This window comes from Panulirus ornatus, chromosome 29 (genome assembly GCF_036320965.1).
Source record: "Panulirus ornatus isolate Po-2019 chromosome 29, ASM3632096v1, whole genome shotgun sequence".
In the NCBI taxonomy this organism is placed as follows: domain Eukaryota; kingdom Metazoa; phylum Arthropoda; class Malacostraca; order Decapoda; family Palinuridae; genus Panulirus; species Panulirus ornatus.
Window position 1 is genome coordinate 10,126,679 of NC_092252.1, and position 21,802 is coordinate 10,148,480.

The 21,802-nt window shown below is 38.7% G+C and overlaps 1 protein-coding gene across 5 annotated transcripts in view; it reads left to right on the forward strand.

Annotated features, from left to right (window-relative positions):
- LOC139758072 (serine/arginine-rich splicing factor 5-like) overlaps positions 1 to 21,802 on the forward strand; it is a 63,521-nt gene that overhangs the window by 13,638 nt on the left and 28,081 nt on the right. For 3 of the 5 annotated variants that reach the window (XM_071679150.1, XM_071679148.1, XM_071679149.1), the window contains exons 2-6: positions 2,907 to 3,033; positions 5,085 to 5,155; positions 9,560 to 9,655; positions 10,007 to 10,102; positions 14,554 to 14,623. In XM_071679150.1, the coding sequence (XP_071535251.1) occupies positions 2,908 to 3,033; positions 5,085 to 5,155; positions 9,560 to 9,655; positions 10,007 to 10,102; positions 14,554 to 14,623 (459 nt within the window). In that variant the 5' untranslated portion in view covers position 2,907. The remainder of the gene's footprint in view (positions 1 to 2,906; positions 3,034 to 5,084; positions 5,156 to 9,559; positions 9,656 to 10,006; positions 10,103 to 14,553; positions 14,624 to 21,802) is intronic. The other 2 variants (XM_071679152.1, XM_071679151.1) reach the window with 2 other exon arrangements.

Below are 21,802 nucleotides of genomic sequence, written 5' to 3' on the forward strand. Positions count from 1 at the left end.
GTTTTGACCCCTCTAACTATAGTCTTATTGCTGTGATATCTACCATTTCCAGAGTCTTTGAATCCCTCCTCAACTCCCATATCCTCTTGTGTCATTTGCACCATATAACATAGTGAGGAAAGATATGGCAATGACCCTCTTAGGCATTTATGCTGTCTACTTTTCACAACAGCTGTGTTACCTTGTGCTGTTAGCCCGGCAAATTCCGTATGTACTGTATGGGGAGGGAGTATTAAACTCATAAGGCTCCATCTCTTGAACTTGTCTACCATCACTCAGCTTCTTAAATTTAAGTGTGCTTTCTTCATTAACCATAACCTATGAAAACCTACCTACCCCATAGGCAATATTGGATGCTTAATGTTAAACAAGAAGATGGTTAAGGACCAAGGTATGGCAGATGAATCTTGAACACATGGTAGTTTGTGTTTGAAATCACTCTGGAAGAAAATTGCAACTTAAACCAAGGTCACAAGTAGGAAATAAGCAACTGACGACTCAGAATGAAGAAAGAGCAATCCCACATCAGACCACTGACTCAACTAGGCTGACCTTGAATAACTACCTGTAAGTGAGAATAACATGCAGGAACCACAAACTGTTATTCAGACCAAGAATTCTGCTTGATGAAGTAGTATGTATGGGGGAAAAAAATCATGTTACCTTCAAAAGGCCATCAATATCTCCTTAACATCTACAGTGCTTATTATACACTGGACATTTTCGTCATGAATTTAAAGAGACGAGTAACAATGATACCAAAGCTAGGAATGCCAAACTAATACTGAATGAACTGATGTCTCATCTCCCTTTTAAAAGTTCCAAGAAATTTGTCTGAAAGCATAATTAACCACAGGCTAAAGGGACACCTAGAAAGGAACAACCTCTGTCATCTATTCCAAAGGGGCAAGAGTGCTACTTCAGCTATAATTCTTGTAGCAGAAAAAAATTGGTAACTTAGTAGGACAAGGAATGAACTTCATAGTGATGCAAATAGGTACGAAGTAAAACTTTTGGCAAAGTGTGGACTAAGGACTTAAATACCAACTACTTAGGCATACCAGACATCACAGAAAGTCTACTGTGCAACTTCCTTAACCAGCATTCTGCATAACTTATCTGCTTGGTAACCTTACCAAAATTCAATCTTCAACAACACTATTCTTCACCTGTACAGCTGACATCCCATCATTGATTGGAAACATTCGCTTGGACATCTATGTCAATGACCCTACACAAATATTAGTGTCAAGTAACTCTGTCTTAGAACATGGACTTTTAGTAAAGGCAGATGCATCTAGAATTAACATAGCATTTGAAAAAGCTTGGAAAGCATAAAAGAACATAAAGTTTCACCATAATGGCACGAGTAAGAATGAATTAGCCACAGGACGTTACCTTTAAGGGAAACAGAATAACACCAGAGGAGCTGCAGAATCCTGGGTCACACAATGACATCGTGTGGCTTGATAGTAGATCATACCAGCAAAAGGACCACCCAAGGAATAACAGTCCTAACCAGCCTGAATAGGTTCTGGCACCTTCCAGAGAGCCAGAAATTGCATCTACTGAAAGCCATGATCATACCTATCCTTGCCCATTCCCATGTTGCCATACCTCTCGCTTCCAAAACTTCCTTATTGGAGCTACAGAGCACTAAGAGACCCCCAGCCATCCATTGATGTACACAATGAACGATACTTTGCATAACTTTGCTATGCATACTTCTCATAACTAACAAGAAACATCTTTAAATACACACACCCCCGTCTCTTATGGTGTATGAATAAGGCTCCAAAGAATGTTTCCAAAATGCTCTTCAAAATACTTCTTAGGACCTACACCATACATATATACTGTGACTCCCTTCCATATCAAACCTTCACCATCCCCAATTCAGACCCTTTCTCTTCTCAAAACCACCCTGTTAGAAAAAATACAAGAAATATCAAGAACAGGTATGAAAACAAAAAGTCAAGCAAACTTATCTTAATTTGTGATATGCAGGCATTTAAAGTTCACATGGTCGCCAATGATGGGATAGCTGCATTATCACCATTGATGTAAGGATTATTTATGTCATCACGTCAATGCCCAATGACCAACATGCTTAGTCTACACTATGTACACATGCATTTATTTTAATTTTATATGGTTCTTGCAAGTGGCTTATTTACATTTTTTTGATAAATACCAGGTTGTATGTGCAAATATTTTTGATATACATATATTATTCACAGGTTTGTTATTCACTCAGGAAGTGACTAATTTGCTGGTCCAAGCACATGGCTGCTTGGCAAGTTGCAGAAATCAGTGGGCAAACATTCATAGGAGGGACAGTGCCATACCTTCTCCATTTGTGTTGTATGGGTAGCTGACACCAGGATTTTTTCCCAATGCTCTCATAGTTGCTATTAATGTAAGGCATCTTTGCGCACTGAAAAAGCACATCTCTGAATTTGAGTGAAAAAGAGGCAACCCTTATACGTACAGTGTCAGTGGATACACTGAGAATGATGAATTACATTTGCAGGAGATACAGGGCTAAAGTTCTAGTCAAAGTCCAGTGGTGTTAAGGGTGAATATGTGTTTTTTGAGGGTAATTAGATCTTTGTATAGATTGTAATGGAGATGCAATAGTTGAGGATGAAGTCGAGATTCATTTGTCAACGGTGAAATTAATGTAGGATTATCAAGGGTGCCAGGAGGATGAGGTTAGTGCCTCCCTTGTGATAAGGATGGTAGTGAGAATCAAGACCATTTTCACATTTCTATTTACCTATGATTCACATTTGATTTCAGAGTACACTTTTTTGTTCTAAGTTAAATTTGTTAAAGGTTTTTATTGCTTTTGCTTTTAATTTCTGTAGCAAAACCTAACCTAACTCTTTTTTCCCCCCCCCCAGAATGGTGGGGACCCGTGTATATGTTGGAGGCTTGAGTTATCGAGTGGGTGAGAGAGATCTAGAAAGGTTCTTCCGAGGGTTTGGAAGACTCAGAGACATTGTCATCAAGAATGGCTTTGCATTTGTGGTAGGTTACTATTATATTAGATATTTTTGTAAAAGGTGTGTTGCTTAACCATAAAGTAATTATGGACTGTTGAGGTTATGAAGAAAAATTAATATATATGTATATATGTATTTATATATTTATTTATTAAACTTTGTCGCTGTCTCCTGCGTTAGCGAGGTAGCGCAAGGAAAGAGGAGAAAGAATGGCCCAACCCACCCACATAAACATGTACATACATACACGCCCACATATGCACATATACATACCTATACATTTCAACATATATATACACAGACATATATTTTTTAATTTTCCAAAAGAAGGAACAGAGAAGGGGGCCAGGTGAGGATATTCCCTCAGAGGCCCAGTCCTCTGTTCTTAACGCTACCTTGCTAACACGGGAAATGGCAAATAGTTTGAAAGAAAAACGAAGATATATATATATATATATATATATATATATATATATATATATATATATATATATATATATATATATAGATATATATATATATTTTTTTTTTTTTTTTTTTCATACTATTTGCCATTTTCCGCATTAGCGAGGTAGCGTTAAGAACAGAGGACTGGGCCTTTGAGGGAATATCCTCATATGGCCCCCTTCTCTGTTCCTTCTTTTGGAAAATTTAAAAAAAAAAATGAGAGGGGAGGATTTCCAGCCCCCCGCTCCCTTCCCTTTTAGTCGCCTTCTACGACATGCAGGGAATACGTGGGAAGTATTCTTTCTCCCCTATATATATTTATCTATTTATTTACTTTGCCCCGTCGAGGTAGCGCAAGGAAACAGACGAAAGAATGGCCCAACCTGCCCACACACACATGTATATACATACACATCCACACCCGCAAATATACATACCTATACATCTCAACGTATACATATATATACACACACAAGGGTGGATCATAGGGTGGGGAAGGGGGCGAAAATTCTGGGAGCCTTGAAGAATGTGTGGAAGTCGAGAACATTATCTCGGAGAGCAAAAATGGGTATGTTTGAAAGAATAGTGGTTCCAACAATGTTGTATGGTTGCGAGGCGTGGACTATGGATAGAGTTGTGCGCAGGAGGATGGATGTGCTGGAAATGAGATGTTTGAGGACAATGTGTGGTGTGGTGGTTTGATCGAGTAAGTAACATAAGGGTAAGAGAGATGTGTGGAAATAAAAAGAGCGTGGTTGAGAGAGCAGAAGAGGGTGTTTTGAAATGGTTTGGTCACATGGAGAGAATGAGTGAGGAAAGATTGACCAAGAGGATATACGTGTCGGAGGTGGAGGGAACGAGGAGAAGAGGGAGACCAAATTGGAGGTGGAAAGATGGAGTGAAAAAGATTTTGTGTGATCAGGGCCTGAACATGCAGGAGGGTGAAAGGAGGGCAAGGAATAGAGTGAATTGGAGCGATGTGGTATACTGAGGTTGACGTGCTGTCAGTGGATTGAATCAAGGCATGTGAAGCGTCTGGGGTAAACCATGGAAAGCTGTGTAGGTATGTATATTTGCGTGTGTGGACGTATGTATATACATGTGTATGGGGGTGGGTTGGGCCATTTCTTTCGTCTGTTTCCTTGCGCTACCTTGCAAATGCGGGAGACAGCGACAAAGCAAAAAAAAAAAAAAAAATCTTTAAGAATACTATGGAACATTTCAAAAATAAATCAGACAAAAGTATATGAAACTCAGCCAGAAAGCAATAGTGACTAATATATAATCTGGCAAAAATGAGTAACATGAGTGAACAACTAGAAAAACATTTGAAAGAAAACTTGCCATTTGGTTGAAATCAGTCCCAGATGAACCAAGGAAAGGTAATTATGTAACAAAGTTAGCAGCAGAGAGGATCAGTGTTTTTGTTGAATAAGGAGTTATTTATCTAGCATGTCATGGTAAGTGCCACTGACCTTGCCACTTCAGTAAGATCTCCTCATAGGTTTGTAGATAAGTAGTTACACTCTCTCTCTCTCTCTCTCTCTCTCTCTCTCTCTCTCTCTCTGTAACCCATGTTTATATTTCTTTGTATGTGCCTTTAATGGGTTGCTACTCTTCTTTTTTTAGGAATTTGATGATCATCGGGATGCTGATGATGCTGTGTATGAGATGAATGGGAAGGACTTAATGGGAGAAAGGTAATGTTAACATCCCATATTTGCTGTTTTGTACTTTAAAGCATTTATATTTTTTCAGGTTATATTATTTAATTTTTGTTGTGTTTGCATCAATGAATATGAGAATATGTTCAAAATCTGTTTTTACTTTTTGTGGAAGTAACTTAGTTAAAGTATCCTGAGATTAGGAAAGCAGTTAATGGCTTGGTAAGTTGTAGTGTTTTAAGAATTTTTGGTTGAACTCATTATATTGTAGATGATTGATAGGGCTTTGAAGATTTTTTTTTTTTACCCATCCACCCAGAAATATGATGAGATTGTTTTGAATAATGAGTTCAGTCCCATATTCTGAATTAGCTTTTATGTATGATTTTCATAAACAGGACTAAGTTATATATCATAGATAAGTTAGGTCTAATTGTTTGATTTGTTAGAGGAAAAACGAGTTAGGTCTAATTGTGTGATTTGTTCAAGGAAAAAGATAATTTGTAGACATTGAGATCTTTCAGAATATTTTCATTTTTCAGAGGGTCATAGTATATTTCTTAAGACAACTTTAGAAAATTAAGTAAGTTATGCTCTGGAATTTAGGTTTGTACTGTGAATGATGTTTGAAAAGTTTTTGTTAACATTCTATCGTATTCTCATACCTGAGCCCCTAGAAAGTGTAAATGTGATTACTGATGTACTTTTTATAGGTGGAACATAACTAACAATATCGACTTTAGAAATTATTATAAAGAGATTACTTGATCTATAGGTTATCTGAAGTATGAACGAATGTGACCTTTACAGTCTGTTTCCTGGCGCTACCTCACTGAAGCAGGGGGTAACGATGCTGTTTCCTGCTGTGTGGGGTAGTGCCAGGAATGGATTAAGGCAAGCAAGTATGAAAATAGAGAGAGAGAGAGAGAGAGAGAGATGCTCTGTGGAAGGTGTTAAGAGTATATGGTGTGGGAGGTAAGTTGCTAGAAGAAGTAAAAAGTTTTTATCGAGGATGTAAGGCATGTGTACGAGTAGGAAGAGAGGAAAGTGATTGATTCCCAGTGAATGTCCATTTGCGGCAGGGGTGCATGGTCTCCATGGTTGTTTAATTTGTTTATGGATGGGGTTGTTAGGGATCCCTAGGTGAATGCAAGAGTTTTGGAAAGAGGGGCAAGTATGCAATCTGTTGTGGATGAGAGGGCTTGGGAAATTGCGGAAGTTGGTGACTGAGTTTGGTAAAGTGTGTGAAAGAAAGCTGAGAGTAAATGTGAATAAGAGCAAGGTTATTAGGTACAGTAGGGTTGAGGGACAAGTAAATTGGGAGGTAAGTTTGAATGGAGAAAAACTGGAGGAAGTGAAGTGCTTTAGATATATGGGAGTGGATTTGGCAGCAGATGGAGCCATGGAAGCGGAAGTGAGTAACAGGGTAGGGGAGGGAGCAAAGGTTCTGGGAGCATTGAAGAAAATGTGGAAGGTGAGAACGTTATCTCGGAGAGCAAAAATGGGTATGTTTGAAGGAATAGTGATTCCAACAATGTTATATGGTTGTGAGGCATGGGCTATAGATAGGGTTGTGCGGAGAATGGGGGATGTGTTGGAAATGAGATGTTTGAGGACAATATGTGGTGAGAGGTAGTTTGATCGAGTAAGTAATGAAGGGGTAAGAGAGATGTGTGGTAATAAAAAGAGTGTGGCTGATGGAGTAGAAGAGTGTGTATTGAAATGTTTGGTCACATGGAGAGAATGAGTAAGGAAAGATTGACAAAGGGGATACATGTGTCAGAGGTGGAGGGAACAATGAGAAGTGTGAGACCAAATTGGAGGTGGAAGGATGGAGTGAAAAAGATTTTGAGCAATCGGGGCCTGAATATACAGGAGGATGAAAGGTGTGTAGGGAATAGTGAATTGGAACAATGTGGTATACCGGGGTCAATATGCTGTCAGTGGATTAAAGCAGGGCATGTGAAGCGTCTGGGGTAAACCATGGAAAGTTTTGTGGGGCCTGGATGTGGAAAGGGAGCTGTGGTTTCGGTGCACTACACATGACAGCTAGAGACTGTGTGTGAATGAATGTGGCACTCCTTATGAGGAAGGAGTGCAGATGTTGGGAGATGTAGAATGATAGGAGGTCAAAAGGAAAGTGCAGGAGGTTAAAAAGAAAAGGTTAATGAGAGCTAGAGTGAGCATATAAATTTCTGGAAGAATAAAATGTCTTGGAAGGCGGTTAATAATGTGAAAAAATAAGGGAATGCATGGGAAAATTGGTGAAGGGAGCAGTTAGGGAAGTGGTAACATGCAGTGACTGAAGTGAAGAGGAGATGGAGTGAGTATTTTGAAATATTGTTTAATGTGTTTGATGAAAGGGTGGAAGATATAGGATATTTAGGTCAGATAGGTACGCAAAGTGAAAATGTCATGGAAAGTAGTTTGGTGAAGAGAGAAGAGTTGGTGAAAGCCTTGTATAAGGCAGCTGGAGTGGATGATATTGCAACTGAATTTCTTAAGAAAGGAGGTGACAGTGTCACTGATTGGTTAGCTAGGATTTTCAGTGTATATATGAATCGTGATGAGGTGCATGAGGATTGGTGAAATGTATGTGTAGTTCCATTGTATAAATGAAAGGGGTTTTAGGTAATTGTTCAGAATACAGAAGGATAAGTTTGTTCATTGTACCAAGTTAGGTCTTTAGGAGAGTGGTGATTTAGAAGGTGAAAGCATGTACAGAGTATCAGATAGGGGAGGAACAATGTGGTTTCAGAAATGGTGCAGTATGTGTGGATCAGGTGTTTGCTTTAAAGAATGTGTGTGATAAGTTCTATGAAAACCATCAGAATTTGTATATGGTATTGTGGGTCTGAAGAGAGCATATGATTGGGTTGATAGAGATGCTTTATGGAAGGTCTAACGAATATTTGGTGTGGAAAGAAAGATATTAGAAGCATTGAGAAGCTTTTATCAAGTGTAAGGAGTGTATCTGAATAGGTAGAGAGGAGAGTAGGTGATTTTATGTGAAGGTTGGTCTTCAGCAGTGATGTATGGTTTCACCATGGCAGGTTAATTTGTTTATGGATAGGGTGGAGAGGGAGGTAAATGCAATGGTCTTGGGGAGAGGGATGAGTATGCAGTCTGTAGGGGGTAAGGTACCAGGGAAATGATTTTTTTTTTTTTATGACACAGAACTGGTGGCAGATTTGAATGAGAAACTGCAGAAGTTGGTGTCTGAGTGTGGGAGAATGTGTGAAAGGGGGAAATTGAAAGCAAATGTGAATAAAAATGAGGTTATTAGGTTAAGCAGTGCAGAGAGACTGGTTGTTTTGGGTGTGAGCTTGAATGAAAAAAAATAGAGGAAGTGAAGTGTTTTAGATATGAAATTGGGAGCAAATGGAACCATGAAAGCGTAAGTGACAAAGGGTGGGTGAGGAGTCAAAGGTTCTGGGAGGATTGAGGAATGTATGGAAAGAGTGGTCATTATCTGAGAAAGCAAAAATGAGTGTGTTTGAAGGGTTGAAGTCCTAACAATATTGTATGGATGCAGTAATGGCCTGTAGATGAGAATGTGCAGAAGAGGGTGGATGTGAAGGAAATGAAATGTGTGTAGATGATATGCAACATAAGTTGGTTTGATCAAGTAAGCAATGAAAGGGTAAGAAAGAAAGGTGGTAATATGAAAAGTGTGGTCTTTAATGGTGCTTGGGATCACTCGTTACCTCTGTTACCTAATTGGTTAAGGGAGACTTGACCATTCGCAAGCCTAGAAATACTATAAATCTATTTCCTCGGCATTATGATATTGTCACATGAAATCGATTTAAACTATTCAACAGTATGCGCCCTAGGATTTGAACCAGGGTCATATACTTGACAGTTGGTCAAAACATACCTGATGAAGGCTAAGGAAAAGACTCCAGGTTTTAAGGCAAGCAGAGACTGCATTACATTACATATCCACAAGTAGAGTGATGGTCAAAGGTTTCTCTACAAACTTCATAAGTACTTACTTTTAGTTGAATGGATGGGAGGCAGTTTTAGGTTTATAGACATGACAAAGTCTAGCGTATTTACAATCATTTTTAAAGGTTTTTTATTGTGTGGAGTAAGAGTGAAAAGGCCATGAATTGAGCACTGCATGAAGATATAGAAGCAAGGACAGGGATTACTGCTTTGTGATGCTTTTTAGGTTCTCATTAACTGAAGTGTCAGTTGGAGGACCACGTTTTGATTTTAGTGGTTTTATTTGTATCATGTAGTTGACCCAGAATCTACAAAATGTGGGATTATTTATTGTTTAAAGGAAGAGTGATTGAAGGATTTATTCTACATAATTTTTTGACAATAATTATAATGTGGCTCAGGCTTCCTGATGTAAGGTGACAGATATGACGCTGCGAAGGAGAGATGTCGCCAGCAGATGTCTGAGCCAGGCACTGTCTTGCTTTACAGGGTCCTGGTAGAGTTTGCCCGAGGTACTCGGTCAGCTGGAGGCAGCCTGTATGCTGGTGCATATTCTCGCAAGGCTCGAGCTCCATGGATGGAAAAGTAAGGCTCAGTGTGGGTCTCATGTAGGATCTTTGAGAAGGTGTAACTATAGATTTTCCCTATGAGGGGTTAGTCTGAAGTTACTCTCTGTATCCTAACTTATGTCATGTTTTGATCCAGTAATCTCCACTGGGCCTCTCATCTTTGTCTTAGAGGCTTAAATCAAGAAACTGCATTCAATATGAAAAACTCATTCATTTGTTATCTTACAGACATTTTATTTATGTACCTTCCATGTAATAACAACACATACATGTAAAGATCATTGGTTGTAGCACAAGTTTCAAGTGCAGTTTCTTGAGTCTTGCCAGTATTAGTGTAGTCGCTGGGGTTGACTAGTGTGTGTTTCAGAGTGATGGTGGAGAAGGCGCGTGCGTCCCCCCGGGTGCGGTGGCCACGCGGCGGCGGCGGTGCTGGTCAGCACCAAAACAGACCACAACAACTCAGGTTACCTAGGACATTACTTATGTAGTAATCAGGAAATTGTTTATATATTAGCCTCATCATACTTTTCAGTGTTTGAAATTCATATTGGCTTGATGAATTTGTGTAAATGGTTAAGTAAACAAAGCAGAGCAGTTTTAAATATGATTTGTTGGAGATGTCAGGTGATAAGTATCAATGACAAGTAGAGGTAATTGTTAACTTCCAGTCCAGAGCAGAATGAACATATAAATATGAATTTAAATCTTGGCAGTCAATTTGATGCACTTATTAGAATATTTGCCAGTTTGTTGCTCTACTACACTTCTACTATACCTGTGAAGTTGATTTTAATGTACCCATTAAGTTAAGTGCATTTGTAGTCAGTAAACAGCAAAGGCAATTAGGGCATTGAAGATTAAGAAAAAGAAAATTAATCAAAACATGGAAAACATGTTAGAATTAAGAAAACCTATGACAACCTTACCAAGCATCCACTAAGGCCGACATTTACTGTATATTCTGTTTTTTATATGTCATTGTTATCGTCTTTGGCTTTTGTCCATTTGCTGTAGCTATGTGCATTCAAGGGAAAAGTGTATTGTTTTTCATCAGGAAATTCATGAGCATATTTTTTTTGATTATTTCTTAGTAGTCCAGAGGTGACTTATGAAGATTGTTAAATGAATTACATGAACTTTCTGATGAAAAAAAAAAAAACACTTTCTTGTTTGCTTGGCTCTTTTAATGCTTTGGGTATCAATCTGCACATATATAGCAGGGTGCCACTTAAATTACTCTTCACATTTTATTTCCTTCCTCAAGTTGAATTCTTTGTGCATTGTAGGTTCTGTTGGTTGGCCATAGATAGCATCCTAAACAAAGATTAATCATTGGAGCTGGCTGGAGGCCTTAGGGAATGCTCGTGTTAAGGATAGGCAGTCACTTCTGTTCTCTTAAGACTCACCTTATCCCTGGCGGTTCCATGTTTCTGTGGCATTTTGTGTATCATCGTCATAAGGAGCATCACAGGCATCACCCAAATAAGCATTAGAGCATTTTTATGCAGTCACCAATAAGGAGGTCCTTGGAGGGTTGACAGCTTTTTGTGTTTAGTTGAGATTTAACTTGTCCCTAGCAGCACCATGTGTCATCTCCATGGGAATTATTGCAAGGCCACCATCCATATACACCCATCCCTTGCTTTATGCATGGGTTATGTTCAAAGAAAACCTCTGACAAAGGGAAATTGCATGTAGGAAAAATAAACATAGATCAAACTGAAGGTTTGGTATACTTTCTGCTGCACACACCTGCATGCTGGTGAATTTTGACCACATGAAAAGGAAGTGGCAGAAGTAGGTTTCTCACAGCATAACAAAATCACATTTAGTAATCCCTCTTAAAGCAAGGGACATCACAATACCCAACCACCACAGTAGCAACATTAAACATGCAGCACTGCATTACACAGTTGGAACATTGGCTCATCCAGAACAAAATGTCTGCATCTCCACACAAGACTTTAGTCACTTTTTTTTTTTTTTTTTTTTTAACTCCAGAGAGACATAAACCCAGCTCGCACTCTCTAGTCATCTTGAATAGACAGTCTCTATTATGAACAAAAACCATTCTTAGTATCACAAACAATACACAACTGACATTTACTTCCCACACAGATAACATCAACACAAAAGTAACAAACATACTGAATGCCTTTTGGGCAGATTTAGACAAGAAAAAGAATGCAAAGTATCAATTTCAAACATTTCATTTATGTTGCTTTAGATTATGCTTCACCTGTGTGATCAATCTTTCAGATTCTAGTATGATAAAACTGCAAGCCACACAAAATAGTGTACTCAGAACAGTCACTGGCTGCCTGGCAACCACTAACGCTCAACACGTTCACAGTGAAACAGACCCATGTCAGTATACTTGGCACCCAGTTCTATTCAGTAGTGATATATATCTTCTTTCCCAAACCCCTGTATTGCCAACCACCTCCTCCTAGGTAGAAATATTAAGCTTACTCCTGTCTCACAGTTCAGTTACCTCTACTCACACACACACACACACACACACACACACACACACACACACACACACACACCCCCCCCCATCAAATATAACACTAACAAAACACATACAGATTGAAATAACCCAAAAAGCACCAAACAGTCAATTCCCCAACTGTCTTAAGTTCCAACCCCTTGGACATACACCCATCAGAAACAAAATTCCACAGACAAACATGAGTTACACTCCTCTGCTTATGCTTTCGACATCATTCATCACCACAATACTACAAATACCATTTCAATATGTCCCAAGACTTGTCCTTACCATAATGCAACTACTGTAAAGAAGATGCTGAGGACATACTACTCAATAGCTGTGCACTCTGCATACAGATGCATACACAACACCACACTTTATGACCTGTGGTCTCAACTGTTGGAAGTGGTCATCTTCCTAAGTGCTGCAGGAGCCTCGTAAGGATAGAAGAGATTCCCAAGGAAGGAAGTACATACTAAGTACACCTTCAAGAAAAAGGAGTTGCTGAATTGATATATCAGATAAGGATGAAAGTTCCTCATTTTTATTTAACTGAAGAGGAAAGTGAAGTGGAAGTGTAGAGTTTTGGTATTTGTTGTTTTTAAAGTGAGGGAATGCCACATAGTGTATAACAAGAGATAACTCACCTTTAGAGGCAGCATCTGACAGTAACTCTGATGATAACATCTAAAATAGAGGCAGCACCTGACAGTAACTCTGATATATTACTTCTAAAACATCAAAAATAAAGTAAATCTTGGCCCTCAGGGAAATTTAGGTTAGGTTTTCATAGGTTCTGCCCATATTTATATTTTATTTCAAGTGAGTATGAATATGTATATGAATGGCTATGTATGTATATGTTGATATGTATATGTATTTATATATACATGTATGTATATATGAGTGGATGGGTCTTTCTTCATCTGTTTTCTGGCACTACGTAGCTGACATGGGAAACAGCAATCAAGTATAGTAAAAAGGATGAATATAATATACATGACTGCTTGAGACTGATTGTGAACAAATGTGGCCCTTTTTGTCTGATTTCCTGGTGCTGCCTTGCTGAAGCAGAGGGTAGCAATGCTGTTTCCTGTGGGGTGGGGTAGCGCCAGGAATAGATGAAGGCAAGCATGAATATGTACTTGTGTATATGTATGTATATGTGCATGTATTAGCATTTATGTATGTATATATGTATGTGAGTGGATGGGCCATTCTTCGTCTGTTTCCTGGCAGTATCCTGCTGATGCAGGAAGCGGCTATCAAGTATGATAATGATAATTATATCTGTGTTTATGCCTGTGTGTCTTGAGGATTTGAGAATGTATGAAAAGAGAGGTTATTATTAGGCAGGGCAAAATTTTGGTATGTTTGAAGATATAAGTCCCAAAATTATTGTATGGATGCAAGGCATGGGCTGTAGATTAGAGTATGCAGAGAAGGGTAGATGTTTAAGGACAGTATGTGGTATGAACTGTTTTAACAAAGTAAATGATAGAGGGGTAAAAGAGAGGTGTGAGAATAAAAAGAGTATGGGTTGAGAGAGCTAGAAAGGATGTGCTGAAATGTTTCTGACATATGGAGAAATTGAGTGAGAAGTTATCAGAGAGGATATATGTATCAGAAGTGGAGAGGAAAAGAAGGGGAAGACCTAATTGGAAATGGAGGGATGGAGCAAAAAAAAGATTATTTTATCACATCCTACATTTGCAATCATATCACCCATTACAACCACCTTTCTCTCCTTCGCAAAACCATTTATAGAATCATTCAGATTTCTCCAGAAATTCTTCATTTTATCCTTGCACAGTCCTCATATTCACAGTTGTGTATATACACTTACTTATGCATACTTCACAATTTCAATCTTTCCTTTCACCTACACTATTCTTGATCCATTTCATAAGATATACACCATTTCTATTCACCGTACTAAATACCTTATATACACTTACTTATGCATACTTCACAATTTCAATCTTTCCTTACACTTACACTATTCTTGATCCATTCCATAAGATATACACCATTTCTATTCATCTTACTAAATACCCCCCCCCCTCTCTCTCTCTCTCTCTCTTTTCACGCAAATTTGAATTAAATCCCCCATCGCCAATGCTTGGTCTCTTGCATCAAAACTACTTACTCTCTCAGTTGCTTCCATAACACTTATCTGTCTTCATCATTCTTCTTGTGATGAGGTGCAAAATTACTGATAATCATCCATCTTTCATAGTCCACTTTCATTTTTATCCACATCAGTCATGAGCTCACCCCCTTAAATTGTTTCATACTTTCCAACTTGTTCTTGAATCTCTTACATTGTATAAAATTTTTGTTACTCGATTTTTCTGCCAGTGTATGCATACAGTGAGTTATATACTTAGCACAATAGTAAATTAACTTTTTTACAGGTATGGATTACCTACTCGAACAGACTACCGCCTGATAGTGGAGAATTTGTCAAGTCGAGTATCATGGCAGGTTAGTGGAGAGCCAGAGAGTGACATTCAACAAACCTGGGTCATACCTTCTATGATTCTCTATTAAGTGTTTTTGTATGTTGGGGGTGACTGCTTTACCACAAACTGCACCACGGTTGTAATATCTCAGATCTTCTATGACCTTAACCCATATATGATAAATCCTTAGTTCATGTTGTTTAACAAGTCTGAACTCATTTTATGTTGAGGGTAGGACAGTGGTGTCTGTCCACATACTTATCATACTGTACTTCTGATTGCTAGCTTTGCAACATTATTTTGTTAAAAGTGGGTGATATGACCACTTTTATTCATCCTCAGTTTCTGTGTGTGTTTGTAGAAGGAGTCTGATCATTCAATCATATGTTTTTCCAGATCTGTACCATGCAATTACATACTTTGGTAGATCTTGTTTGATTTTGATCAGATTTTGCAAGATTACACATTTACTTGACCCTAAGCTCAAGTTTTAACTAGAGCAAAATAATACATCATATGTCTGCACATCCCTCCCAGATTTTGGTTTCTTAGTACTATCTGTGCAGGGCTATGTAGGGTTTTTGTCACAGAGTATGATCCATGTGTTTTGTCGTAGTTGATATTTTGTGAGATTAACATTCATAATTATCTTCTGCTGATGCTGAAGGTGAAACATAATTAGGCATTTTCACTTGCCTGTGTGTATGTCTTAAAATGTAGATTGCGATCTATGATTTCATTATGTTAGGCTTAGTGTTGACGAAACTTTAGCAGATTATTTAACTGTTCCTATGAACCAGAATAAAATGGGTAAGTTGAGTTACTTTCAGAGTGCAAAAATAGAGGTTACCAGAAAGAGATATAAAGATCTTTATATACTTATGGGTCGTGATTTGGTGCAACATAGTTACCAATGATACTTGCCATTAACAAGTTCACAATATCCGGCAACAAAAATTTCCATGTAGGTGAATTAGGGACCATAAGGACAAGAATATTCAGAATAATACTCAAAATTTTAGACAAACAATGGAAATAGAGTACCAAATGATACTCAGAATGTTATTCAAACAACGAAAATGATATGTAGTACATCCAGAAATAATTGACTTCTATCCGTCCCCTGTTTATAAACCAACTCATCACCAAACCTAGTATCTACCACTGTTACTACGTGGCTGCCAGCAGTGATACCATGCTCCTGATTATCTGATTCTTTTATAATAGACTGTGCTGTAGCATATGCCATTGCCTCAGTTTCTTATGGCATAGTATTGGGCTCTTGGTTAACATTGCCTGAATTAATGAAAGAGTACAGTGCAGTACATTTACATATTTTTAAAGTTATTTTAATGGTGTCTTTCATGTGACACCACTCAACACCACATTTTTTAGAAATTCTTTCACTTCATACCACACCTTAATTTTTTTTATTTTGAAAGTTAGTTTAAGGGTTTCTTTCATTTGACACCATACCATAGTTTGCACATTTTTTAGATTCTTTCATCCTTCAGGTATTATTTTTGCCCCATTTTGTGGATTGCTTTCTGTTGGCACAATGCTACACAATACATGACATTTTTTTTTTTTTGATTTCATCACACTTATATTTTTTCGTATTTTTCATTCTACAGAAACCGAGAACTTTTTTTTAAACATACCTGGAGAGGTTTAAGACATGTAATAATCCATGATTAACCAAAAATCTTATTTAGCCGCCTCTGACAAGTAGATATGAAACAACTTATCTCCTCGACCATATCCATGCTTCTCTCCATGTCAGGGTTGTAGTCATGTGAGCATTTGATGAGTTCCTTGGCATATACAGAAACTTCTTCAGTTGATTTGTGGTCCACTCTTTCCTTGGATGTGGTTCACCTTTAGTGTTTCCCTATGCATTACTTCTCCCCATCTCTGCTATCTCAAAGACTTTGGTAGATGATTGCACTTTCTTCATGCCCAGGAGCATCTCCATATCATCCACATTAACTTCATGGAAGTTGGGTCACCCTTGACCATCTAACCTAAATCAGTGATGCCCCTAACATCTTCTGCCTACATGAAGCCCTTAATATCTTGTCCCACATCAATCCACAGGGGACAGCACGCATCAGTAAGGGCTTTTCTACTCAAGCTCTTCCTGCTCAGACCAATGATCACACCTTCCTTGATGAAGAAGGCTTTTCAGAATTCTTATCGGAAAGGCTGGCATCACTTTTAACCTCTACCATCACCTTCGCTGTCCCCTTGAGGTACAGGCGCTTGAACAGTGACATAGTTCCTTAATCCACGGGCTGACCATCAACGGGTTGTTGGTGGAAGGGAGAAATATTGGATGTAATCATGAAGTTAATTGAAATGGCAAGGATGGATGAGGCATTGTCAACAGTTCCTTTCTTTGTTGAATTTGATGATTGCTGAGATTGCATAATGAAGTTGCCTGTCATCAGAAATACCCCCAGTCATCCATGCCCTCTTATTTGATTGCCGAGTGACTGGAAGATTGACCATGATGATTTTCTTGATAGCGGGGTGATGTGTTCTATTCCAGCCTTAAAACTGAGAGCCTTCGGTGTATCCTTCGTGAAGTATTTCTTTTGCATCTTTTTCCATTTGAGACTGGTCTCATGACAGTTTCATACTTTACCCAATCTAGTGTGTAATCCTTCTCATCTGTTATATCCTGGAGTTCCACCATTGCTCGCTTTGTAGTCTTCATCTTGTGATGCAGCCCCTTTTTACAGCTTCACATTGCTGAAGCTGGCACTCTTGATAAAGTTAGGAAGTTAACTCTGGCTAGTGTGAAATTTACTGTCAGTAAGTAGCTTAACTTATGTTTTCATCAAACCTTATTGAATCTCAGTGGCTTCATTCTTGATTACTTGATTCGGGGGTATGGGAGAAAGAATTTTACCTACCTATCCCATGCTTGCCATAAAAGGCAACTAAGAGGGGTTGGAATGGATGATGGAAATCTACCCCTCCTGTATTACTTCCAAAAGAAGAAACAGAGGAAAGATCGTAATGAGGATCTTTTATCCTTTGAGGCTCAATCATCTGTTCTTGGTACTCTCTCACTCAAATGGGAAATCGCAAACATGTATGAAAGGAGAAAAAGAAGTGATTTGAAATTGTCTTATCCACATTTCCTCCACCCATATTATCAGGGCTTCCTCTTTCTTCTCAAGCAACTAGAGATGCATAGTTGGCTGAGCAAAGGCTTTCAATATTTCACTTTTCAGCTTGATGCTTCAGGTTGTGCTCTGTTTAATGCCATAATGGTGAGCAACATCAGATGAGCCAGAGCTATTTTCTTCTTTTCCGAAAGTCAAAAGTCATTTTGAAACATGCCCTTGTTGGAGGGGAACTGGTTGCTTACACTTAGTGATAGTTGATACACATGGACGTAAGTGTAGAAGTATATGAGTGGTGAAAATACATCTTTCCATTGTGGATTCTAGCAGAGAACTGACTTGGTGGGCTGTTTCACTCAGGTGAACTGCACAGCCTACTCAATTATATGATGGTGGCTCACAGTGTATCATCAAAGTGTGAGTATATGTAACGTCCTGATTAAAACCATAATAATTTGATGAATATGAGTACAAGGAAAACAGTGAGAATCATAAAGGAGAAGTGAAAATAAAAGATAAGAGCATGCTAACTTGAAGGTAGATAAGTAGATGTAGACAGGAGGTGTCTAAACAAGAATAAGAGAGAACTCTTGACAAAAAATCAATTTAGGATGAAAGTGTAAGAGACATGAATGTTGTTACCAAAGAATGTGTGAATATCAGGCTTGTGAAACAGGCATGGGAGAGGAAGACATTATACAAGATGAGATGTGATCAATATAGTACTATGAAAATGAAAAAAATTAGGGAGTTGTTGTTTGAGTGATGAATGTGATGATAAGGCAGGAGTTGATTGGATTGGGAAAATGTGTGTGTCAGTGGGGAATAGTTGTATAGCAAATGATTAGATGTATTTAGGCAGTAATCATGTCACTGCATAAAGGTAAAGGGAATAAAAATCTCGTTTGAATTTGTATACCAGTGTGTGCTGGCCCTGCCTTTTGGCAAAAAAGGTTAGAGCAATAGATAGTAGTAGGAAGGAACATTAGATTGGAGAATTAGGTAAAAACATAAAGTAGAAGTGGTTGTTAGGAATATTAAGTGGAAGTGTTAGGTAGGAATAATAGCTTGGAATATTAGGATACTGCAGTCAGTAGGAACATTTGGTAGGAACCTCTGAAAACACTGTGGTAAAGTTGCCCTCTGCTAGCAGCCTGTTAAGGATGAGGCACTAAAAGCTAAAAAGTGGCACTAGGGTTTATCAGTTATGGAGACTCTGCCATGGCCACTCCCTCTGAGGGAGTCGTGAAGGGAACAGGTGTTAGAGATAGATAGATAATCGGTAATTTGAGTAACTCCATTCCTCTTATAGGGGTGGATCAAGAGTATATAGGAATAAACCTTTTCTGAGGATAAGTTTTGTAGAACTTGGTTTTCCAACCCCTGGGCTGGCAAAGGGTCCATAGATAGACACATTGCCCAAATAAAGATAATTGTATGAAATACAGAGGGTAAGTCTTCTTAGTGTAATTAGCATTTTATATGGTGGAATTTGTCTTGAAAATGAAGAGTAGGTTGGATTTAGGGGCAAAAGGTATAAAGAAGAGACATGCATTTAAGTAATAGTGAAAGTTCTTGAGAAAAAGAAGAGTATATGTATCAATTATGGATCAAGATGATATATATATATATATTTTTTTTTTTTTTTTTTTTTTTTATACTTTGTCGCTGTCTCCCGCGTTTGCGAGGTAGCGCAAGGAAACAGACGAAAGAAATGGCCCAACCCCCCCCATACACATGTACATACACACGTCCACACACGCAAATATACATACCTACACAGCTTTCCATGGTTTACCCCAGACGCTTCACATGCCTTGATTCAATCCACTGACAGCACGTCAACCCCTGTATACCACATCGCTCCAATTCACTCTATTCCTTGCCCTCCTTTCACCCTCCTGCATGTTCAGGCCCCGATCACACAAAATCCTTTTCACTCCATCTTTCCACCTCCAATTTGGTCTCCCTCTTCTCCTCGTTCCCTCCACCTCCGACACATATATCCTCTTGGTCAATCTTTCCTCACTCATTCTCTCCATGTGCCCAAACCATTTCAAAACACCCTCTTCTGCTCTCTCAACCACGCTCTTTTTATTTCCACACATCTCTCTTACCCTTACGTTACTTACTCGATCAAACCACCTGACACCACACATTGTCCTCAAACATCTCATTTCCAGCACATCCATCCTCCTACGCACAACTCTATCCATAGCCCACGCCTCGCAACCATACAACATTGTTGGAACTACTATTCCTTCAAACATACCCATTTTTGCTTTCCGGGATAATGTTCTCGACTTCCACACATTTTTCAAGGCTCCCAAAATTTTCGCCCCCTCCCCCACCCTATGATCCACTTCCGCTTCCATGGTTCCATCCGCTGACAGATCCACTCCCAGATATCTAAAACACTTCACTTCCTCCAGCCTCTCACCATTCAAACTCACCTCCCAATTGACTTGACCCTCAACCCTACTGTACCTAATAACCTTGCTCTTATTGACATTTACTCTTAACTTTCTTCTTCCACACACTTTACCAAACTCCGTCACCAGCTTCTGCAGTTTCTCACATGAATCCGCCACCAGCGCTGTATCATCAGCGAACAACAACTGACTCACTTCCCAAGCTCTCTCATCCCCAACAGACTTCATACTTGCCCCTCTTTCCAAAACTCTTGCATTTACCTCCCTAACAACCCCATCCATAAACAAATTAAACAACCATGGAGACATCACACACCCCTGCCGCAAACCTACATTCACTGAGAACCAATCACTTTCCTCTCTTCCTACACGTACACATGCCTTACATCCTCGATAAAAACTTTTCACTGCTTCTAACAACTTACCACCCACACCATATATTCTTAATACCTTCCACAGAGCATCTCTATCAACTCTATCATATGCCTTCTCCAGATCCATAAATGCTACATACAAATCCATTTGCTTTTCTAAGTATTTCTCACATACATTCTTCAAAGCAAACACCTGATCCACACATCCTCTACCACTTCTGAAACCACACTGCTCTTCCCCAATCTGATGCTCTGTACATGCCTTCACCCTCTCAATCAATACCCTCCCATATATATATATATATATATATATATTTTTCTTTCTTTCAAACTATTCGCCATTTCCCGCATTAGCGAGGTAGCGTTAAGAACAGAGGACTGGGCCTTGAGGGAATACCCTCACCTGGCCCAATTCTCTGTTCCTTCTTTTGGAAAACTAAAAAAAAAACGAGAGGGGAGGATTTCCAGCCCCCCGCTCCCTCCCCTTTTAGTCGCCTTCTACGACACGCAGGGAATACGTGGGAAGTATTCTTTCTCCCCTATCCCCAGGGATATATATATATATATATATATATATATATATATATATATATATGTTAAAAATTGATGAAAAAAGTACTTTGGAAAGAGCTTATTGTTTGTGATGTACATCTAAAACTAATGCAGGCAGCTTAGAGCTTGTATAATGAAATCTAGATCTTGTGTAAAATTGAAGTTTGGCATGAATGAGTGATTTGAAATTTCAAATTTGTGAGTTTTTCCATACTTATTTGCCATATCATCTCAAGAACAAGGCAGCACCAGGAGCAGATGAAGGAATGTCCTCATTCGCTCACATTCATTTTTCATCTCTTATGTGTAATGCACTGAAACCATAACCCCCAGTCTACAACAAGGCCTAGCAGGCCATTCTGTGGTTTTCCTCTGCCATTTCATATACCCTGGTTCAGGTCATTGACAGCATTTGGCCCCCTGTAAACCACATCACTACAGTTTACTCTATCCTGTGCATGCCTTTCACATTCCTGTATGTTCAGGTCCAAAGTATTCAAATCTTATTCACTTCCATCTCTAGTTTTGTCTCCTCCATGTCAAGGTTTTTACTATTACCATTGTTCTCTAACACTTTATGGATAGAGCCAAGAATATTTACAGGTGCTCCCAGGATTGAGGTTCAATGAAAAATTGAAAGACATTTTAGTCATATCAGATAATTAGAAATATTGAGAAAAGAAAAAATGGATTAATAATAGTTGCTGAA